General features: G+C 41.2%; 1 protein-coding gene across 10 annotated transcripts; it reads left to right on the plus strand.

The window, feature by feature from the left end:
* Window positions 1–361: 361 nt before the first annotated feature.
* pcdh18a (protocadherin 18a) lies at window positions 362–19883 on the plus strand. 10 transcript variants are annotated; one of them, XM_047365317.1, is made up of 6 exons: window positions 362–3854; window positions 4486–4574; window positions 5417–5589; window positions 7343–7625; window positions 8552–8681; window positions 9642–10174. In XM_047365317.1, exons 1-6 carry the CDS (start codon window positions 1383–1385, stop codon window positions 9744–9746), a joined length of 3252 nt encoding a protein of 1083 aa, XP_047221273.1. In that variant the 5' UTR covers window positions 362–1382; the 3' UTR covers window positions 9747–10174. The 10 variants fall into 10 exon arrangements, 9 of the variants coding, with proteins under 9 accessions (XP_047221273.1, XP_047221275.1, XP_047221276.1 ...); XM_047365319.1 differs by having other exon boundaries at window positions 9563–9784; XM_047365320.1 differs by having other exon boundaries at window positions 364–3854; window positions 8552–8626; window positions 9642–9712.
* Window positions 19884–20382: the final 499 nt, after the last annotated feature.

The following is a 20382-nucleotide window of genomic DNA, read 5'->3' on the forward strand; positions in this document are numbered from 1 at the left end:
AGCGAGGTCCTGGTGCCAAACAAACCGCGCCAGATGGTGTCCAGAATGCACAGTGTCTGTTCTGCAAATTTATTAAACCTTAGATCTCGTTCTCTCCTTTCTCTCTCCCGGTGCTCTTGTCTCGCGTGTGCGTGCGCGTTCATGCGAACTGGGTCCTCTTTCTTCTTGGTCAACTGAAACTGCATGCTTGAACTAGTAAGTTTTGAATGCTGCGCTCGTTATCAAAAAAACACTATCCTGCAGGGAGTTTGAAGTGATGCTGAACAGATTTGCACTGGGAGGGGGACAGAGCTGTTTCTCAGCGTGACAAACTCTTTAAATGCATTCATTAGAGTCCGGCTCCCTTTTCAGCACGATTCGCCACACGGCTTACCCAGTTTACACACTTTCACCCACACAGACAAGCACAGATGAGGCACAAGTGTGAAAGACTAGTTCCGTCAGTGCGTCCACTGCAAAGTGCCTGTGCATGGAGAAGGGAGGTAGTCAGATCCACTTCAAAGAGCGGGAGAAACAGACAAGGTGAGACGCTTTAATACCAAGGCAGCAAGTGCCTATGCCACTTTGAAGGAATGGGTGATAGCAGCTTGTTACTGCTAAACTATTATGTATTAATAGGTGTATCAAGACTTGAAATCCGGCGCGTAATAATGCATATAATTAAGAGGTATGTGTGTCTGATGAGGATTGAAAGTATCTGCGTCTTCATAACGTCTGGAGAGGGCGAGAAACTCATAAACCTGCCTCCGCAACGGGCATATAGCAATAAAAAAAACAGCAAAAGGGGCCCTGAATACTTTTTTCTTGGCTTTATCTCCTGGTCTATAGTTATTAATCCTAAATGTTGCAAGAATGGACCTGTCCGAGGCGGGGTTTCCACCCACTTTCCCCTCCTTTTTTGCGCCTCCTTCTCCTCCTCCTTTGGATATCAAGTGGCCACCAGCCAGCTTTTGATTTAAGAATCGTTTGTCTTTACCGGGGGATGTCATAAAAAAGAAGGGAGAGCAGACTCTGAAGTGCAGCAAGAAGATTTTAGATTTTGGTAAAATCTGCGGAGGCGAGCTCAAACGGAGAGAGGGAGCGGAAGAGAGCGCACGGCGCACAGACCAGATGCAAGGAGGAGAGGGAGAAAGACGCACCTATTTTCAGTGGCACTCTGGCTGGATGCGCGCAAAAAACTCTGACAAAAGAGGGCGGTTAGAAGGAGAATCGTATGAATTTGTGGAACCTGGCAGAATTTAACTAGCATTTATTTACCTACTGCATTTTTTGGCAAAGAAAGTAATGCAGCTGCTGACTGAGCGAGCAGAGCACTTCGTGAGTTAGAGCTGGCTCTGGTAATTTTTTTGCAGATATTTTTGCAGCAGAACTAACCAGTAAAAATGACGGGACTCTTTCTAACAAGAATGCTGAGAATTGTCACGATTTTTGTGCTGACAGCGCAGCACGTTACCGGTAAGACGCTGAAGTATCAGATTTTCGAGGAGCAGAAGGTCGGCACAGTAATCGCACGCTTGAGAGACGATGTCGCGGACGTTTTGGCAAAACTTCCCAGCTCGGTGTCACTACGCTTTAGAGCAATGCAGCGGGGGAGCTCCTCTTTTCTCACCGTGCGTGAGCAGGACGGAGAGATCAGCATCAGGACCAAGATCGACCGGGAGAAACTCTGCGAGAAGAACCTCAACTGTTCAATTCAGTTCGACGTTCTGACGCTCCCCACAGAGCACCTCCAGCTGTTTCACGTCGAAGTAGAAGTACTAGACATTAACGACAACACGCCGCAATTCGCCCGAGCCCTCATCCCCATCGAGATTTCAGAAAGCGCGGCCATCGGATCGCGCATTCCCCTGGACAGTGCAACGGACCCCGATGTCGGTGAGAACTCCTTATACACATACGCTCTAGAGCCAAATAGAAACTTCAAGATAGACGTGCAGTCCAGGAGCGACGGGGTTAAGTACGCCGAGCTGGTGGTACTTAAGGAGCTGGATCGGGAGGTGCGCTCCAGTTACGAACTTCAGTACACAGCCTCCGACAGGGGCGTTCCCCCGAGGACGGGATCTACCCTCCTCAGAATCAATATCGCTGACTCTAATGACAACAGTCCTGTTTTTGAGAAATCATCCTATGTTATAAATCTGCCTGAAAACTCACCTGTTGGCACTCTGCTCATTGACTTAAATGCAACAGACGCGGATGAAGGCACAAACGCAAAAATTGCATATTCATTTAGCAATCACGTGTCCCCCAAAATTATAGAGACGTTTAAAATTAACACGGACAGTGGCCATCTGACCCTTATCAAGCGTGTGGACTATGAAACAGTAAATTCCTATGATATTGATGTGCAAGCTCAAGACATGGGTCCAAACTCCATGCCTGCTCACTGCAAGATCTTGGTGAAAGTGGTAGATGTGAATGATAACAAACCAGACATCAGCATCAATTTCCCTTCTCAGGGGAATGGAGATGCAGCTTATGTATCTGAGGCATCTCCACTGGACACTTTTGTTGCTTTGGTAAGAGTGGAGGACTTGGACTCTGGGTTAAATAAAGAAGTTGAGTGTAAACTTCATGGTCAGGGTTACTTCAAATTGCAGAAGACCTATGAGAACAACTACATGATTTTGACCAATGTGTCCCTGGACAGAGAGAAGAGGTCAGAGTTCAGCCTGACTGTAGTGGCTGAGGACCGGGGGAGCCCCAGTCTCTCCACTGTCAAACACTTCACAGTGCATGTTACAGACGAAAATGACAACCCACCACGTTTTGAAAAGGGACAATATGAGATCTTTAAATCTGAAAACAATGCTCCCGGAGCATACCTGACATCTATCATGGCTACTGATCCTGACCTGGACACAAATGGACAGGTGAGCTACTCCATCTTGGAAAACTCTATTCATGGAAGTTCCATTTCTACCTATGTCATCGTAGACCCCTCTAATGGTGCCATCTATGCTTTACGCTCTTTTGATCGGGAGGATGTGAGTCGCATCTCGTTTGTTGTGCAAGCCAAGGACGCGGGCAAACCTCCACTGACAAGCAACGCTACAGTTGTTCTGAGCATTCTTGATGAAAATGACAACCCCCCAGTTATTGTGGTTCCACAGCTGTGGAACTTTACTGCAGAAATTCCTGCTTCAAAGTTCACAGAGGCTGGACATTTACTGACAGTGGTGAGGGCGACTGATCGTGACACAGGGGTCAACGCTGATCTTATCTGCTCTATCGACAATGGCAACGAAGCAGGGTTTTTTGTTATTGAACCAAGAACATGCGAGATCCAAGCCAATGCCAGTCTTGAGCATTTCCCCCATGATCATGCTGAGCTCACTGTGGTGGTCAGAGATCAGGGGAGTGAAAGTCTTAGTGCTAAGGCAGTTCTAAAAATCAACCTCTATGAGAACATGGAGAACCATGTGCAGTCAGTGGACCAGGGGGAATTTGTGATCAATATGAACATGATTATCATCATCACGCTTGTGGTCATCTTGGCCATGCTCCTGGTCATCATGGTGCCCTTTGCCACTCACTGTAACCAGGAAAAAAAGGACACGAGGCACTCTTACAACTGCCGGGTGGCAGAGTCCACCCACCAGCACCACCCAAAGAAGCCTTCTCGCCAAATCCACAAAAGCGACATCACCATGGTACCCACAGTGAACGGCACCCTCCCCATCAGGGCCCACCACCGCTCACCATCAGCCACGCCTCCAATGGACCGGGCCCAGATGGGAGTTCCACAGAACCATCACAGCCGCCAGTCCCTCAACAGCCTGGTGACCATCTCGTCCCATCACATCCCAGAGAGTTTTGCCCTGGAAATGGCACATGCGACTCCACCAGTGGAGGTGAGCATGAGCAGACACACATACAGCAAATTCCTCTGAAACATATCAAATGTGGTTCAGGTTCATCAGTCCTAAATTTTCTGTCTCAGAATTTTTACCCACACAATCTCTCTCTCTCTCTCTCCCTCTCTCTCGTACACACACACACACACACACACACACAAAACAACCTCCTCCACATACAGCTGTCTCTGAGCAAATTAAGTCATCGCCAAATGTGACAGTGACTTAATCAAGGGTGCCCTGTAGTCCAGACTGACTACCATTAAAACTGATGATGATTATATATGCCTTTGTCTTTAACTTGTTTACACCCTGTTGCCATTACCTCCATCATTGCCATGACTCAACCCTCAGTCAAATGTTTCCATATTCATGTAGACTCATCCCACTCCCAGTCTCCCCCTTTTAATATTATTTTTTTCATTTAAATGTCATCCATTTTGTATCATCCATTTTAAGCAGCCTCTCCATCATCCATTTTGTGTTTACTCAACCATTATTTTGTCTTCTGTCTTGTCTTTTGTTTTCCCAATCTTCAATGTCCCCTCTGTTATTCATTCCTACCCTTTTCTTTTCATTTGGTTTATTTTTTTCCCCTTTGTTTTGTCATTTTTTTTTTTTAATGTAGCAAGTCTCACAGCTTCTGTCCATGCTCCATCAGGGCCAGTACCAGCCCAGACCCAGTTTCCGTGGCAACAAATACTCCCGCAGCTACAGGTAATTTACCCCAATCCCCTCAGCCCCCCTTTTCTTTATTTTCCTAAAAAGACTAGCCTTTGTTCACTTTCCAATTCACTTGTTTCTCATTGTGTAGTTAAATTTCACTTGTCAGTTGATCTGTTACATGTTTTAATGGTTTGTGAGTGTTTTTTTCACATTCAAATTGTTATCACGCCAGTTTCATTCAGGGTAAAAGAATGCAATTAATTTGTCTAACAACAATTTCCATGTATTTCTCATTGAAACCAGGCTGTGGTTGTAAAAGTCTGCATCTATCAGAACTTTCATCATAATATCCACTTATACCATCTAAGTGATAGATTTGGTGATGCCCCTGGTGGCTGCTGTAAAAGATTTATCGATGAGATCTACCTGCATTGTAGAATTTATGGGCCAAGCCTTGTCTTGCGATTTGACAGATTGCAGAAGCAGCCTCAAGTCTGAAATGATGGATTTAGTCTCCTCTGCAGGCCTGACTGATTCATTCAGAATCAGAATCAGCTTTATTGCCAAGTTCGTACATACAAACAAGGAATTTGACTCCGGTACACTTTGCTCTTTGGTTTTGTTTTTGCATTACAGAATATACATATTTACAATGTACAATATACACATATATAATAATAAAAAGGTGCATTTGCAACATCTGTATACTGTTGTTTTGTACTCTATTGAATGTTCAACAGAGAAACAGCCTGGGGGAAGAAACTGTCTCTGTGGCGGCTGGTTTTAGCGAACAGTGCAAAACAGCTTTCCAAGTGCAAAATATGTAAACTTGCATCATTAGTTTTCAGACACTATGGTGTTTACAAACTACCTCACTGTTTTTCTGTTTCTAGGTATGCGTTACAGGACATGGACAAGTTCAGCCTGAAAGACAGTGGGCGTGGGGACAGTGAGGCAGGGGACAGTGACTGTGAGATGGGGCGGGAATCCCCAGTGGACAGGCTGCTGCTGGGGGAGGGGTTTTCTGACCTAATGCACCTCGAAATGCACCACCGACTCCACCCAGGTGAGATCCTTTCTACATTCCACTCTTTCTGAGTTGTCTTTACAGCTGGTGCTCCATGAACATCACTTTTTTTCTATTTTCTCATCTTTTGCACCTTTCTAAGCATGACTCCATCCCTAACACATTCTGTGGCAGCAACTCAGCTATCACCTCTCGTTTTAGAGGATACATCACATTTTGGCTAAATTGGTTCTGTAAAACTTGTTATTTTGTATTTCTAATTATTATATAATAATAGTTATAGTTATAACTCACTCAGAGTGAACTGAAGTGATGCTAAGACCTAAAATTTCCACACCTTTTTCTTTTAACTTCCAATTTTACAGAATATGAAACTTAGCTGAGTAAGCCACCTGTGAGACATCACCCAGGTCGCCCAGTCTGATACCTGCCAGAGAAATTTTAGCACCATGGACAATATTGAGCCTAAGCTTATTATATGTCTTTACACCTGCTTTTACGGCCACTAAATTTACACTGTTGAAGACATAATCACCATTGTACACTGCCCCATTCTTACACACAGCCCTCATTTCCACGCTTGTTTTGACACTGTGAGAGGGTAAAGCATGCCTGGCTGTTTTTGCGTGTGCAGTTGTGTTTGTGCGTTATCTGCCCCTAAGATAGAGTTGTGTCTGTAAAATCCTCCCCAGAGCGGAGATGAGTCACCTGTCACTCATCGGTATGCGTCTCAGGGTGCTGTTTTTTTTCCCCCTCCCTTCACTCTTTTTTTCTCTTGGTGAGTGACAGTGGTGCGCTTTCATGTCTGAACTGAGGAGAATTCATAGTAATTGCTTTTAGAATGATGTTATTCTCTCCCTCTGTCACTGACTAGGTCCCTCTCTTTTAGTTTCTCCCACTTGTCCAAGAGCTCTTTCACATCTTACTGTCTTTCCTGTGTAGTCATTTATGTATTCTCAGGCTTTATTGAGATGGATAAGGGAATGGATGGTGGACATGATCACTCTTTCTCACCCCATCTCTCCCTTTGAGAAAGACTTGGAGGTGGTGCAATTTGTCTCCCTCTATTCCCTGTCTGTTTTCTATTCGAAAATTAAGAAAAAAAAAATGGAGATAAGGTAATGGACTGACAAGGAGGGTTATCATTGTTTTTTTCTTCAGTGTAATTATCTATTGAACATTTTTTGTTTAAATTGCTGAACATGCTTCAAAGAGTTTACTTTTTTGCAATCTAAATATAGAATCTGGTACAGTGTTACATAGATGAATTATTTAATAAATATTTACAATAGCATTAAGGACACATTATAAATACAGTTAATGCAATTAATAATTATTAAGCCTAAACAAAATAATAAATGCATCACTGTTTTTAATTGGTAACTGTCTGACCAGTAAAATATACCCAAATATTAATATCAGTTTTTTTAAACCCTTACTTACTGTAACTTTAGAAAAAACAAACTTTCTTTTCAAAACTATACTTTCTTGCAAAGTTTTTATTGTGCTCAGCCATCTTAGACTCTTGAATGAAACTGACAATAGGCAACTAAAGCACTTACATTCTCCACAAGAAAGCAAAAGACCTATATCTGTTTATGAGCATAGCACAAACTTTGTTAAAGAGGTAGAAGTCTCAGAAATGTGTGTGCCAGAAAGAATCTGTTTGTCATTATCGGATTTAAATGACAAATGCCCTCAACATGCACATCCCTGCTTAATAGTGAGAAGGCATCTGGACAAACCTGGCAAAATAGCAAAAAAATCCACTATCATCTGCTACCTGCTACAGCCATCCACCACCAGGCCCAGCTACCTGCTACAGCCATCCACCACCAGCCCCAGCTACCTGCTAGAGCAATCCACCACAGCCCCAGCTACCTGCTAGAGCCAGCCACCACCAGGTCCAGCTACCTGCTACAGCCATCCACCACCAGCCCCAGCTACCTGCTAGAGTCATCCACCACCAGGTCCAGCTACCTGCTACAGCCATCCAGCACCAGCCACAGCTACCTGCTAGAGCCATCCACCACCAAGTCCAGCTACCTGCTACAGCCATCCACCACCAGGCCCAGGTACCTGCCACCAACACCTCATCACCCTGACCATGCCGCCGCTCTACTTCACCTCAGATCTCCACAACTTTAAAAACCACCTATGTCCATCATCTGGATCAGATTGGCAAGGCCGTCCTCTACACAGACTCACATGGCACAAACCCCTGGCATATTTCTCACTAAATCAGACTGCACCCCCAGAAAACTGGTTTAACTGTCCATCACCAAGCCTACGCTGACTACCTTCTCCAATACAAAGATGCTCTAAACTCAGCTCGGTCCTCCCACTACTCAAACCTCATACACTCTAGCTTTTCTAACCCCAAGGCTCTTTTCTCCACAGTAAATAAACTCCTTAAACCCGGTGATAACATCCAACTCCTTCACAGTAAATAAGTGCAATGGCTTTCTGTCATTTTTCCAAAACAAAATAGACACCATTTACAGTAATATAACTATTACCACTATCTTCTCAACCTCCTGATGTGATTCCCCACTTTCCAGCACTCGGTCTTTATATCAGTTCTCTCCCATGACCCCAGTGGAGTTGTCCAAACTCATTGCAGGCATCATCCCATCCAAGTTTGTAAATCTCCCTGTCATTTCCCCACTTATCGCTGACATCATCAACTCCTCCCTTAGCACTGGTTCAGTCCCCCCACCTCTCAAACTGGCTGCCGTGACCCCCATCCTCAAACAGCCCGGACTAAACCCTGACAATATGAGCAACTTCTGCCCCATTTCCAACCTTCCCTTTCTGTCTAAAATACTGGAACGTGCTGTTGCCAATCAACTCAAAACCCACCTTACTTCTAATGACTTGTATGAACCATTTCAGTCTGGCTTCTGTTCAGGTCACAGCACAGAAACTGCTCTCCTCAAAGTCCCCAATGATCTTCTCCTTTCCTCTGATTTTGGTCATCTCTCCATTCTCCTCCTTTTAGACTTCATCGCAGCCTTCGACACCATCAATCATGCCATTCTTCTCTCCTGTCTAAAATCCTCCCTCAACATCACTGGTACCGCCCTCTCCTGGCTACAGTCATATCTCACAAACAGGCAACAATTTATGGGGTAAGAACGCTGTCAAAAACAATGTGTATGTAAAGACGGAAATGCATGCATATTAGTCAATAGTTGTGCATAAGTAAAATCCAAAAGAGGTATTGTATATTTTCTTTATAAGAATACAAAATAAATGTTACAGCTTCAAGAAATTACAAACGCAAAGTTCAAGTTTACAGTTGTGGTTTATTCTTTATGAATACAATATGCTATAACAGTTTGTGAATATGATTTATTTTCTATGAGAATACAAATTTACATCAGCGACTTGGCGTCCCGTGATGTCAGGCTCAGAATATAGTGGGTGGAGTTATACAATGATGTACAGTAGGTGGCAGTATGCACCTCTGAATTTGTTGCAAACCGCCAACAGAAGAAGAGAAGAAGAAGCAGCAGCACTAGCGCCAAATAAACAGACCAAGAGCATATATTAACGACATTAAGACATATATAAACTTTTTAACATTACCTGGCTTTGTACTGTAGTTTCTTGGTCCGTTTATTTGGCGCTAGTGCTGCTGCTTCTTCTTCTCTTCTTCTGCTGGCGGTTCACAACAAATTCAGAGGTGCATACTGCCACTGTACATCATTGTATAACTCCACCCAATATATTCTGAGCATGAGATCACGTGATGCCAAGTCGCTGATGTAAATTTGTATTCTCATAGAAAAGAAATCGTGTTCACAAACTGTTATAGCATATTGTATTCATAAAGAATAAACCACAACTGTAAACTTGAACTTTGTGTTTGTAATTTCTTGAAGCTGTAACATTTTATTTTGTATTCTTATAGAGAAAATATACAATACCTCTTTTGGATTTTACTTATGCACAACTATTGACTAATATGCACACATTTCCGTCTTTACATACTCATTGTTTATGACAGCGTTCTTACCCCATAACAATTCATCAGCATCAATAACTGCACCTCCTCCACTGCTCCTCTATCACACGGTGTCCCCCAGAGTTCGGTGCTTGGCCCCCTACTCTTCATCCTGTACATGCTACCACTGGGTTCCATCATCGGCAGCCATGGTCTTCACTTTCACTGCTATGCTGATGATGTCTAACTTCACATCTCCACCAAATCCATCACAACTGGAACTCACTCCAACCGGACCCGCTGCGTCACTGAGATAAAACCATGGATGGACCGGGGATGACAGAGTCTTCTCCACAGCTGCTCCCACCCTCTGGAAATATCTCCCCTAATACATCCATGACTGTTCAGACCTATCCACATTCAAATCAAATCTCAAAACTCACCTTTTGAGAACAGCTTTTAATATATGATTAATGTCTAGTTTCATGCTTTTTTATATTTTTATTTAAATGTCCAGTGCTATGTATTTACTGTGTTTTTTTTCTTCAGTTATTGGTATGATGTTCTTAACTGCTCTTTTTGTAATTTTGTTGGATTCTTGTAAAGTGTCTTTGAGTAATGTATTATTATTGTTATTATTATTATTATTATTAAAGTTATAAAGGGAGAATCTGACAATTTGTATAATTCATTTAAATGCTTTTATAGTTTTGACATGACTTTTTACAAGAATGTGAGCAGAAATAAGACAATAAGAACAATAAAAAGTAGTTTTGTTTGAGTAAAATAGTAAAATAGATTGAGTAAAAACATTTGCTTTACAAAATAATTTCAGACAAGAGTACCATTATTTCTTTTCATAGAGTTAAATTGTTTAGATTTTTCTATTTAGACTGACAAATGCCACTATTCACACTATCATATTACAAATATTGACTAAGGCTTACTGTATTTGGTGTCTAAATATCATAATTTTACATTATTTCATTGATACAATATTTATTGACTATTTAGAATTTGTATACATATTAAATTCTAATCAAAATAATTTTTTTTCGGTATATTAAAGCCTAAATTAAGCAATGAAAGCATTGTTGTTCTATTTTGGTATATATAATGCAAATCAAATCAAGAGATCTGCAAAAAAATCACATAATGCACTGGCCCTATAATAAATACCTGAGTACCTAAGGTACTCAGTAAGGTAAGTGATACAAAAATTTTCATATCAACATTTCTTTGCCTGTAACCTTCACAAGACAACTTTGTATAACATGAAAATTCTACTTCTTTGAAGCCGTGCAGAGCCATCACTTACTCAATCATCACTCTTGAATAAAACAGGCAGTTGTAGTGCTTAGACCCTCCATCATAGTAAAGAAGACACATACACAATTTGATTCTGTAGGTATTTACCCACCTTCACTTATATTTGGAGGATGTCTGTGAGATTTTTGTATACTGAGGCTGTCTAGCCAAAGCAACACACATTATTATAAAAGCATGTAGTTGTTTGCAGTCCTGTTACAAAACGTCAAATGTCATGAAAAATTCCCAGTACAGAAGCTCAACTTTAGCTTGACAGTGTATTTTTCTTTTTTTTTGTTTGTTTCTTTTTCCTAACTTTAGCTATGAGACTGTGCACGGATGAATGTCGCATCTTGGGACACTCTGACCAATGCTGGATGCCTCCCATCTCCTCACCTGCTTCGTCTGCAGACTACCGAAACAACATGTACATCCCCGGGGAAGAGTCCTCTCAGCCACCCCAGCTAGATGATGACGAGTCTTCGGTAGACTCAGAGAATCGTAAGAGTTTCTCCACGTTTGGTAAGGAGTCTGGGAATGAAGAGCTGGGGGCCGACGGAGGAGGAGGAGGTGATGCAGCTGGTGGAGGGGCTGGATCTCTCCTTACAGAGATGAACTCTGTGTTCCAGCGACTCCTACCCCCCAACATAGACTCCTACACTGAGTGCACCGAAACAAGCCCACCCTCATCTTTATTGACCACTGACAGGGCAAGCAGTCGTGGTGGCAATACTGTAGGTAACCATAGTAACAACGCTGTTCCTCAGGACAGCCGTAGAGGTTTGCTCCCTGGTGGTAAAGGTCCAGCCTACCCACCAGGTGTAGCTGCATGGGCTGCCAATACACACTATTTAAATCCAGGGAACACATCTGTGGGGAACAACCATGTTTCCTCCTCCTCTTCCTCTTCCTCCTCAACCTCAACCTCCACCTCCACCAATGGACAACCACCACACCTCAAATGGCTGCCAGCCATGGAGGAAATTCCTGAGAATTATGAGGAGGATGACTTTGACAGTGTCTTTCATCAGGGTCACCAGACTGGCAAGCGTTGCGAAAATCGCAACGAGGCTGGCATGGATGCTAGTGAGCTTGCCCATGAGATCAACAAACTGCTGCAGGACGTCAGACAGACCTAGAGAGTGGGAAAACAGAGCCGGCCTAACAGGACTATACTTTGAGATGTGGGGAAACATTTCATCACATTCTGGTACATTCTTGTTTATTGTGTCAAGCTAAAACTGTATAGGTTTCATTTACTGCTTGTCAGCTGCTTGTTTAAATGACCAAATTTCCTATTGTGTCCTCTGTGTTGAAGAAGACGTACAGAAAAAGTAAAAAACAGTTCTGAAATTTTGAGGCATCAAAATCAAGAACTGGAGCAGATTGTTCAAAGTTGCTTGAATGAGCATTTCCAAATGGAAATCCATTGAAAAAAATGTATCTTTTCTTCATTAGCAATGTTTACAGCGGCTTGAACAGACTTGGAGAAACCAACTGTTGTTTGAACAAAATCTTTGATTCTACAGTATACAATTTTGTATAGTGTGTCTGTGGAAAAAGGCAAACTCACTTGAATATTGTGCCATGTCTTCTGTTTGTCATTATGGAATGTAACTGTACAATTTGACCTTTGTATTTTCAAAATACACTCTTTTTTACTTCTATATATTTATATGTGTTGATGTATGTACAGAAAAACGAAACAAATGTCTATTTTTTATATATTTGTCACTGCATGTCTTAATATCTTTTAATGTGTCTCTGTATCATTTGCCCTCTTTATTTTGTAAGAAAAAAAGATGTTGTATTTAATTTTGTTTTTGAGTGTGTGAGCGTGAATATTCAAATCTTTATTATTCAATGCAGTTCCATGTTGGAAGTGATTTTGTATGGTAACATTGTGACCAGTGGATGATAAATAAAGTGAGGGGATTTATAACAGGGTTAAGATGGAATTTTCTTTTTTGAGCTTGGGATTTCTTTCATTGTTTATGTTTAATTTCACCTCTCTATCTGCTTTTTTGTTTTGCCATGCTTCCAACCCCCCTGTCTCTTAGTACCCCCTAATGCTCAACTTTAAAACTGCAACAATTTTAATGTGCACAATCTCTATAGACTAACCTTCATAATATTATCTTCATTATTTCATTTTCACTTGCAAATCTCAGCTGATCAAAACAACATTTGCTGTGAACTGATTCTCAAATGATTACTTTAGATTAAACTACATTTGAGCATTAATTTTATTTCATAGTAGGAGTCCTTCTCTGTGTCTCGTCTGTGAAAGCATCATCACACTTATACTAAATAGTCTAGGCTTGGCAAATGAGCATCTGATAATAACTGCACATGATGAGAAAATGAAAGCATGAGCAACACAGTCATATGGACCCATAATGCAATTAAGAGCAAGCAAGTAGCGAGCCTCCCTGCACTCCTTGCTCACTCTGTGATTATAAGGGCTTATCTTTGCTTGATACATTTAAGGCTGCTCACGCTATGCACCACATAGGAGAAACTACCACTTTAAGCTGAGTATAAAAAGGGGCATTAGTTTAGGTTAAATAAAGACATTAACCCCATGAGGGAAGTCTTTAACAAGGTAAAGTTTAGAATTTGCACACAAGCAAACACAAGCACAAGCGCAAGCAGGCTCCTGTTGCCGTGTCGCTCACCTCTGGAACAGGAGAGCACACATGAAAACATCTTGCTGTCTGCAACGCTTTCGTGGGTGCACACCCACCAAAACATGCTTGAAAAGACTTGATAATGAGCTCATTTGTCTTCATCATTAAAGAGTCCAAACTTCAATGAGCAGTAAGCATTAGCTTTGAGAGTGAGAGAAACTAAACCATGCTAGGTGCTATTATTAGCTTAGCCTCATGTGATTACATTGTATATTTTTCGGTAGTCAAAATTATGCTTAGTTATGCTCAGTCTAATGGGTGAGCGCAGTCTCCTAGTGTACAATGAAATCGTTAGATCTTAAACCTGTGTGGCAAAACATGGTTAAGACTATGCTGATAGTGGGTAAATTGACTTTATATGCTGTACTGGCATCAAACTGTTTTAAAGTACTACTGGTGGTGCTTCTTTTAGTGGTACAAAGAGGACATTTTGGTATGAGCTAAAGTGAATATGAAGCAAACTCGCTATATTGTTGAGCTAGTAAGCCCAAACAGCCACAAAATTAGTGTGTTAAGCACATTGAACCTATTGCTCTAAACAGATAAAACTCAAAATGTAAGTGCAGCGGGTAATATTTTGGTCGTCCAATAGAAACTGAAACAGATGATGTACTGGGGACAGACCAGTCCAAGGCTGTATCAAGACCCAAAAACAGAATTTGTGGGAGTCCTCACTTTTCACCACAACACAACTGACCATTAATTATTGATTCATCAATTATTTTGTTTGTTTGTTTAAAGTTTTACTGCAGAGGTCACGTTTGTTGTTGTGTTCATAAGCAACTAAGAAAAAACGGCTATTACTTGCTGATTAGTTTACAAATTATTTATGATAAGATATGTTGTGATATGATATAAAATTTTCATGTTTTGACACAAGCAGCAAAACTAATTACATTTGGCTTTAAATAATGACTGTGTTAAGCTTTCCTTAGTATGTGTAAAATTGCTGCATTTGTCAGCATGTCCTTTGTAAATTCAGTTTTACGTGTAGCCCCAGGCAAGCAGGGGATCCTAAGCAGTTGCAAAGTTTGCTAGCAGGAGACTATGCTGTGTTCCATTTACCTCTGAAGTTGGAAACTGAATTTAGGAATACCATCAAACCCACCTTAACTATGTTGTAGTTTCTAGTCAGAAAACAAGCAGAATTTGACAGTCATTTAATTAACCATTAAAGGAATACATTCACAATAGTGTTTGGGTGTGTAACTATGTCTGCAAAAACGTAATAGCATACAAACAGCCAGTGCAAATTTACTTCAGCTAGGACCACTGGGGAGGTATTTTGATTTTTGTGGTTGGAGTTGTTGAGAAAGAATCAGCTTTCCAATAGGCCTTCCTGTATTGAAATATCCAGTGTGACAAGACAAAACAAATGGACAAAGTCTAACTCTTGTTTTAAAATCTCTTGACAGCATGGTGGTTAAAAGCTAATAATTAAGGCCCTCATTATAGAAAGTTTGAAACCCATTGCATTTCTGTAATTATTTTAACATTTGAGTAGACTAGCTTTATGTTAAATACCTAGTCTTTCCCCCCTGCACAGTAATAAAAATCTGCCTTGCAACCTATCCTTAAGTGACACCAAGATATTAGTTGCAGTGTCATAGTGCTCCGTGCATTTTTAATCTTTCATAATATGAAGGAACAATGAGTCCTCATTTTAGTTTCTGAAATTTAAAAAAGTTATTTAATGAAGCAGAATTATGGAAGTTATGTTGTGTTTTGTTTCAAAATGAGATTGGCAGCATATGATGGATGATCTTTGGCAATGAGATATGTTTTGACATAGGGTAATGGTGTGTGTAATAGAAAAGACAGAAAACTACATACACAAGACAATAACTCGTATAACCATTTATTACTACTCATGTAGTTAATTTTACACAAGCGCAGTATGGCACTGATAGGATGTTGAAATATGAACTCCAGCTTGTGATTGGCCTGGTAAAACCATCACTAAATTGTTTGTCAGTCTCACTTATTTTTGTTCACACCCGAACACCTGCTCTCCTCCATTTCCTCTCCTTCCGTCTGCATTCCCACATATCTCACTTTCATCTTCTGGCTATTTCTATCTTTTCATCTGTCTATTTAGGAGTCACATGCACACAGGCCCATAAATATTCCCCTTCACACATAGTCAAGCACACACACACACACACACACACACACACACACACACACACACACACACACACACACACACACACACACACACACACACACACACACACACACACACACACACACACACACACACACACACACACACACACAAATCCAAATCTCATAAGCGTTCTCGGCTCATATCACATCCCCAAGTCCCCACAGACATTAGAATTTGCAATGCTCTTCTGTGCTTCATCTCATTCTGTCACTGTGTGACTCCTCGCTAATCACAAGGCCTGTTTTTTTCTTAATTGTTTTCCTCACATCACCATGACATAAGTATTAAATCACACCTCTTCAGATGCATCTTTCTTTTAAGACAAGCTTCAAAATCTCAACAAGCTCCCTCACGCCCTATTGCATGGAGAGTTGATTTGTTGATTTTTATTATGACAGGAAATTAAGAAGGTGAGGAATTGGTGTTTAGAAGGCTTATTTGGGTCAGCTGACCTGAAATCAGCTTTTCATCTGAAGTCAAAAACACCATGCTGACCCTCAGCCCAGCCCTGCTGGACCATGGCAGTGAAACAGGATATTAGCCAGCCTGTAATATAAACAGAGCAAACAAGTTGGGGTGATAAAACAGCCATGATGGAATGCTCTTGTTCAGCTTATTGTTTAAGGTACTTCTTGTACAAATATTTTGATCACCTTAGGCAAAAAATGAATAAAAATAAATTCATAAGCTGTATGACTGTGAGGAGAACCTGAGAGACCAGTTTTGGGAATTTTATTTTTCATAAAACTGGTCTCTCAGGTTCTCCTCACAGTGCAGCTTTATACCAGTTTTAGGTACAATTTTACAGAACAAAAAACATAATTGAATGACTGATTTCAATTCCTCTTTAGAAAGCAGCACATACCTTCTGAAACCATGAAGGAATTGCATAATTGTTTTTCAGTTATGTCAATAGTTTGCTAGGATGTTAGTTTCCTAGTAAAAAGGGCCTTGCATTACATATTGTGATGTAATGCAATCAATGATCACTAACATTTGAAAACCTAACCTTTAAATTCATACATTCTGTGCTTGCACACATATATAAGATAATTATCATTATAATTTAAAACAATATAATAAAATATGATCGTTATAAAAACACTGAACAGCACTAAATGTATTTTGGCTATGTTAATGCAATAACAGGGCATATTTGTCCAGAAGATGGCACTGTGGGACTTATATATCACCAAGACGCAGATAGCAAGCTTTCAAACCAGCACGCCAACCTCAGCCTCACATTTGAACCTGGCCTGCAGAAGACTTGTAGAGTGAGGTGGGAAGTGTTAAGCCTGAGTCATTTTGTCATACTAATTGCATATTGGTTCATGCATCTACAGTTTGCCCTCTTTGATATTATTCAGGAAGGAAGTGTGAGATGTTAATTCGCCTTATTTATTTATTCTTTGAGAGAGAGAGAGAGAGAGAGAGAGAGAGAGTAGATGAGTGCTTGCACTCATTGTCGTGCCGGGAAATGTGCATGTGAAATATTGTAAGTGTGAATATGTGTGGAGATAAGCCAGTGCAGTGTTCTGCATGTGCTTCTATGTGTGTGTGTGTGTGTGTGTGTGTGTGTGTGTGAATGGTTGTGGTTGCTGTACTCTCTCCCACTAATAAATATCCCCATCCAGCATGCCATTTAGAACTGGAGGGCAGCCAGATGCATGCGTTCTCCCTTACCTCGTCTCCTGCTCTCTTTGCACAATTGGATTACTTCAGAGTGATATGGACTACAGACAGAATCTTGCTGCTGCAGCCAGTTACTTGGCCCACTGCCACATCATACAGATGCATGCGCATAGACATGAATGCTATATGGACAAAGATGCATAATTTGCCACTATTTTCGCTAAACCCTGAGGGTTAGCTAGCTGTTTTGATTTGCGGATGGCTTAATTACTGCATATGTACAAACAGCCAAACTGGTTTATGCGAGCCTTATATATATATATATAAAATACACACTTTAACATTTGGATGCTAAATAATCAGTGCTGGACAGATAGTCACAGCCCAGAGCACAAAATGTCGTACTATAATTTGGTGGTGTCTCACACAGGCTCGCATAAACCAGTCTTTTTTCGTAGAAAACAATTAGATCTAACACAAGTTGTAATCAGGAATATTTTTAAAGTACCCGTATTTTAAAGGGAACATCTCATCCACTGTTTTAGCCCTTAATTACATTTTGTTGTTTACTTGGAGTCTGTAGGAATGCAGGAGAGTTGAATTTTGTCTCTCTAGGTGCTGCGAGATATTTATATTCTGTTTGGCTAATATTTTTCAATCACCACAGTTTTCTAAATTTTCTATTACGTTTTTTTAAGTATTATGTCACAGTATTTGCATGGATGTGGACTGCAGGCTAACCAATTTTGTGTATCTATTTTGCCATTTTTATTTCTGGCTGAAATTTGTAGTGCAAACTGAAGAATGCCGAAGCTGCAAGTGGATAAGTCTAAATGTTCGGTTGTATTAACCCACACAATTCATTACACCGTCACCCAGCATCAGAACCTCTTCGAAGTGCCTTAAATGTCATTTGTTCATTGAAATTTACCCACATCAGTCCATTCCTCTTTGTTTGCACCAATGAATGTTTCAGCCACCACCGCCAGTATCAAGAAGGTTTGCCGAAAGAGTTAATCTGATTAAGGTCAGTTACTTCTGTCTATGGAATGACGGACGCAGCAAAGCTGTTAGCTGCAAATAATGCTAAAATGACAAAAAACTTTATTTTAGATATGATAATATAGTGTTTGTTGATATGACGTCCTGGCCATTGTTCTGATAGCAGTAGCATCTTGCCTTGTGCTTATGCTTATGTGCTGTGTGCTGCTTTTAGCTCCTTGAGGACATGACCATACTGCCTGTTTTGAATAGTATTATTACATTTTGCATTGTTATAATGGTTTTTGTCTTGTTTCTACACCGTTAGATAATCGTATATCTGTTATGAAACTGCAAAAATGGCTGAACGAGGCGGAGTAAATCGCTCTTTGACCTGGAGGGGGATGGGTTGTTCAGTGCCTCATCAGCATTTAAGGAGAACACACCAAAACGTGTTTCTCTCAGACACACCTCAGAACAAATGTAAAAGAGGAGCCTGTGGAGCAACAATAACAAGGAATTCAGATCAAAGCATTGCAGTTCCACTTTATAAAGCCCACAACTGAATGATTTACGTATGGCAAATAAGGATTTAAAAGCATATGTCCCCTTTAATTGCATGTTTCCTTCAGTAACAGTAACAAACAAGTTACTTTTACTTTGCAATAAAGTCACGAAACACTGATATATGTGACCATTTACTTCCTGATACGCATGGCCATAGGTCACAACCAGAACCTTTTACTGAATTCTGAATGGAAAAGGGGGCCAGTTGAGAGCCACCTGTAAAGAGGGAAAACGGGAGCGCTTGGAGGATCAAGTCAAAAAAACGTCAGTAACGGAGTAAGTGAAAGTGGAAATAAAAACATCTATTTGAGATGAAATAAAAGCATGAATAAACACCTCCATCACAGCATTGGATATTTTAGCGCCCAGTTTGCCAATAACTAAACTGATGAAAAACAAAAACAGCACTTCAAATATGTGACTAAAATGATTTTGTCTGCCTGCTGCTAACTTCCCTCCACCACTAGGTGCCGCCGGAGCCTGGCACCCGAAGCATCGGCAGGTGTTCCTCGTTCCCTCATCAGCCGAGGAACTATAAGAAGGCATACTGGCAGCACATCAATTCCTGAGTGTTTTGCCAAATCACAGTCTGGCCAGATTTCTGACCGGTCCACATCCTTGTACTAACCTTGCCTTGTCTTCACGTCAGGTTTCAGGACCAAGCCACGCTCCCACTCGGAGGAGGACCATAGTCAGAGTTGAATCGTAACCGTTGCCTTGGATCAGTCCCAGCTGGCAGTCTGGAGATCCGGTCCCCCGGTCCGAGCGAACCCTGTCCACCCTCTTACGTTGCCCGGCCAGGATAATCACGCTCAGCTCCGGCGGGCCGCAGTGCAGACCAAAACATCATTCCCTGACTCGACATCCTCACTCCCTGGTGGATCATTCTCTGCACACTGTAAGCTGTTTCCAAATAATCTGAACCGTTTTCTAAGTGAGCTTGTAACTGATCAGCCCTTTTCCCTTTTAGTTACCTGGTTCCAGTCCGTGGGTTTTGTTGCGCCCCTGTCGCTGGTCAAATAAACTCCTAAACTGCTCTCAGTGTCTCGAGTGTCTCTGTATGTGGGTCAAATCGGTGGCTAAAACCATGACATAATGTTAGGTCCCTCAGTCAGGGGGACCAAACATTACAGAGCACATATTAGGACATTGAGTTCTCCTCATTCAACAACTAAAAATTATCAGACAAGGTTTTATACTATTAAAGAGTTTCTGTAGGACTGACATTTTTCAGCTACACTAGGGTTTAAAATGAATGAAAAGTTGATTATCACAAAGGAGATATCAATGAACGAACCTAGACGGTAACATGAGGGAAGCAAAAAGAAAAACAAACAGCATTAATAAACCAGGACCAAAGAAACAACCATGTGAAACTCACTGCTTAATGGTGTGTTCACACCAAACGCGATTTCTGCGAAAGGAGCGACCAATTTACATGTTATTCCTATGTAGAGGCGCGTTCAGGAGCGGAGCCGCGCGGTGCGGTGCGAAGGACGAGTTGAAAAATCGGAACTTTTTCCTAAATTAGTGTC

The sequence above is a fragment of the Girardinichthys multiradiatus genome, chromosome 5 (assembly GCF_021462225.1).
Source record: "Girardinichthys multiradiatus isolate DD_20200921_A chromosome 5, DD_fGirMul_XY1, whole genome shotgun sequence".
NCBI classification, from domain to species: Eukaryota; Metazoa; Chordata; class Actinopteri; order Cyprinodontiformes; family Goodeidae; genus Girardinichthys; species Girardinichthys multiradiatus.

What these genes read in the sequence shown, in the direction of transcription:
- pcdh18a (XM_047365315.1), top strand. Translation starts at nt 1,383, where the DNA reads ATGACGGGACTCTTTCTAACAAGAATGCTGAGAATTGTCACGATTTTT. An exon ending in AAATACTCCCGCAGCTACAG is followed by an intron (nt 4,575 to 5,416) that starts GTAATTTACCCC and finishes TTCTGTTTCTAG; the next exon opens with GTATGCGTTACAGGACATGG. An exon ending in GCACCACCGACTCCACCCAG is followed by an intron (nt 5,590 to 11,128) that starts GTGAGATCCTTT and finishes TCCTAACTTTAG; the next exon opens with CTATGAGACTGTGCACGGAT.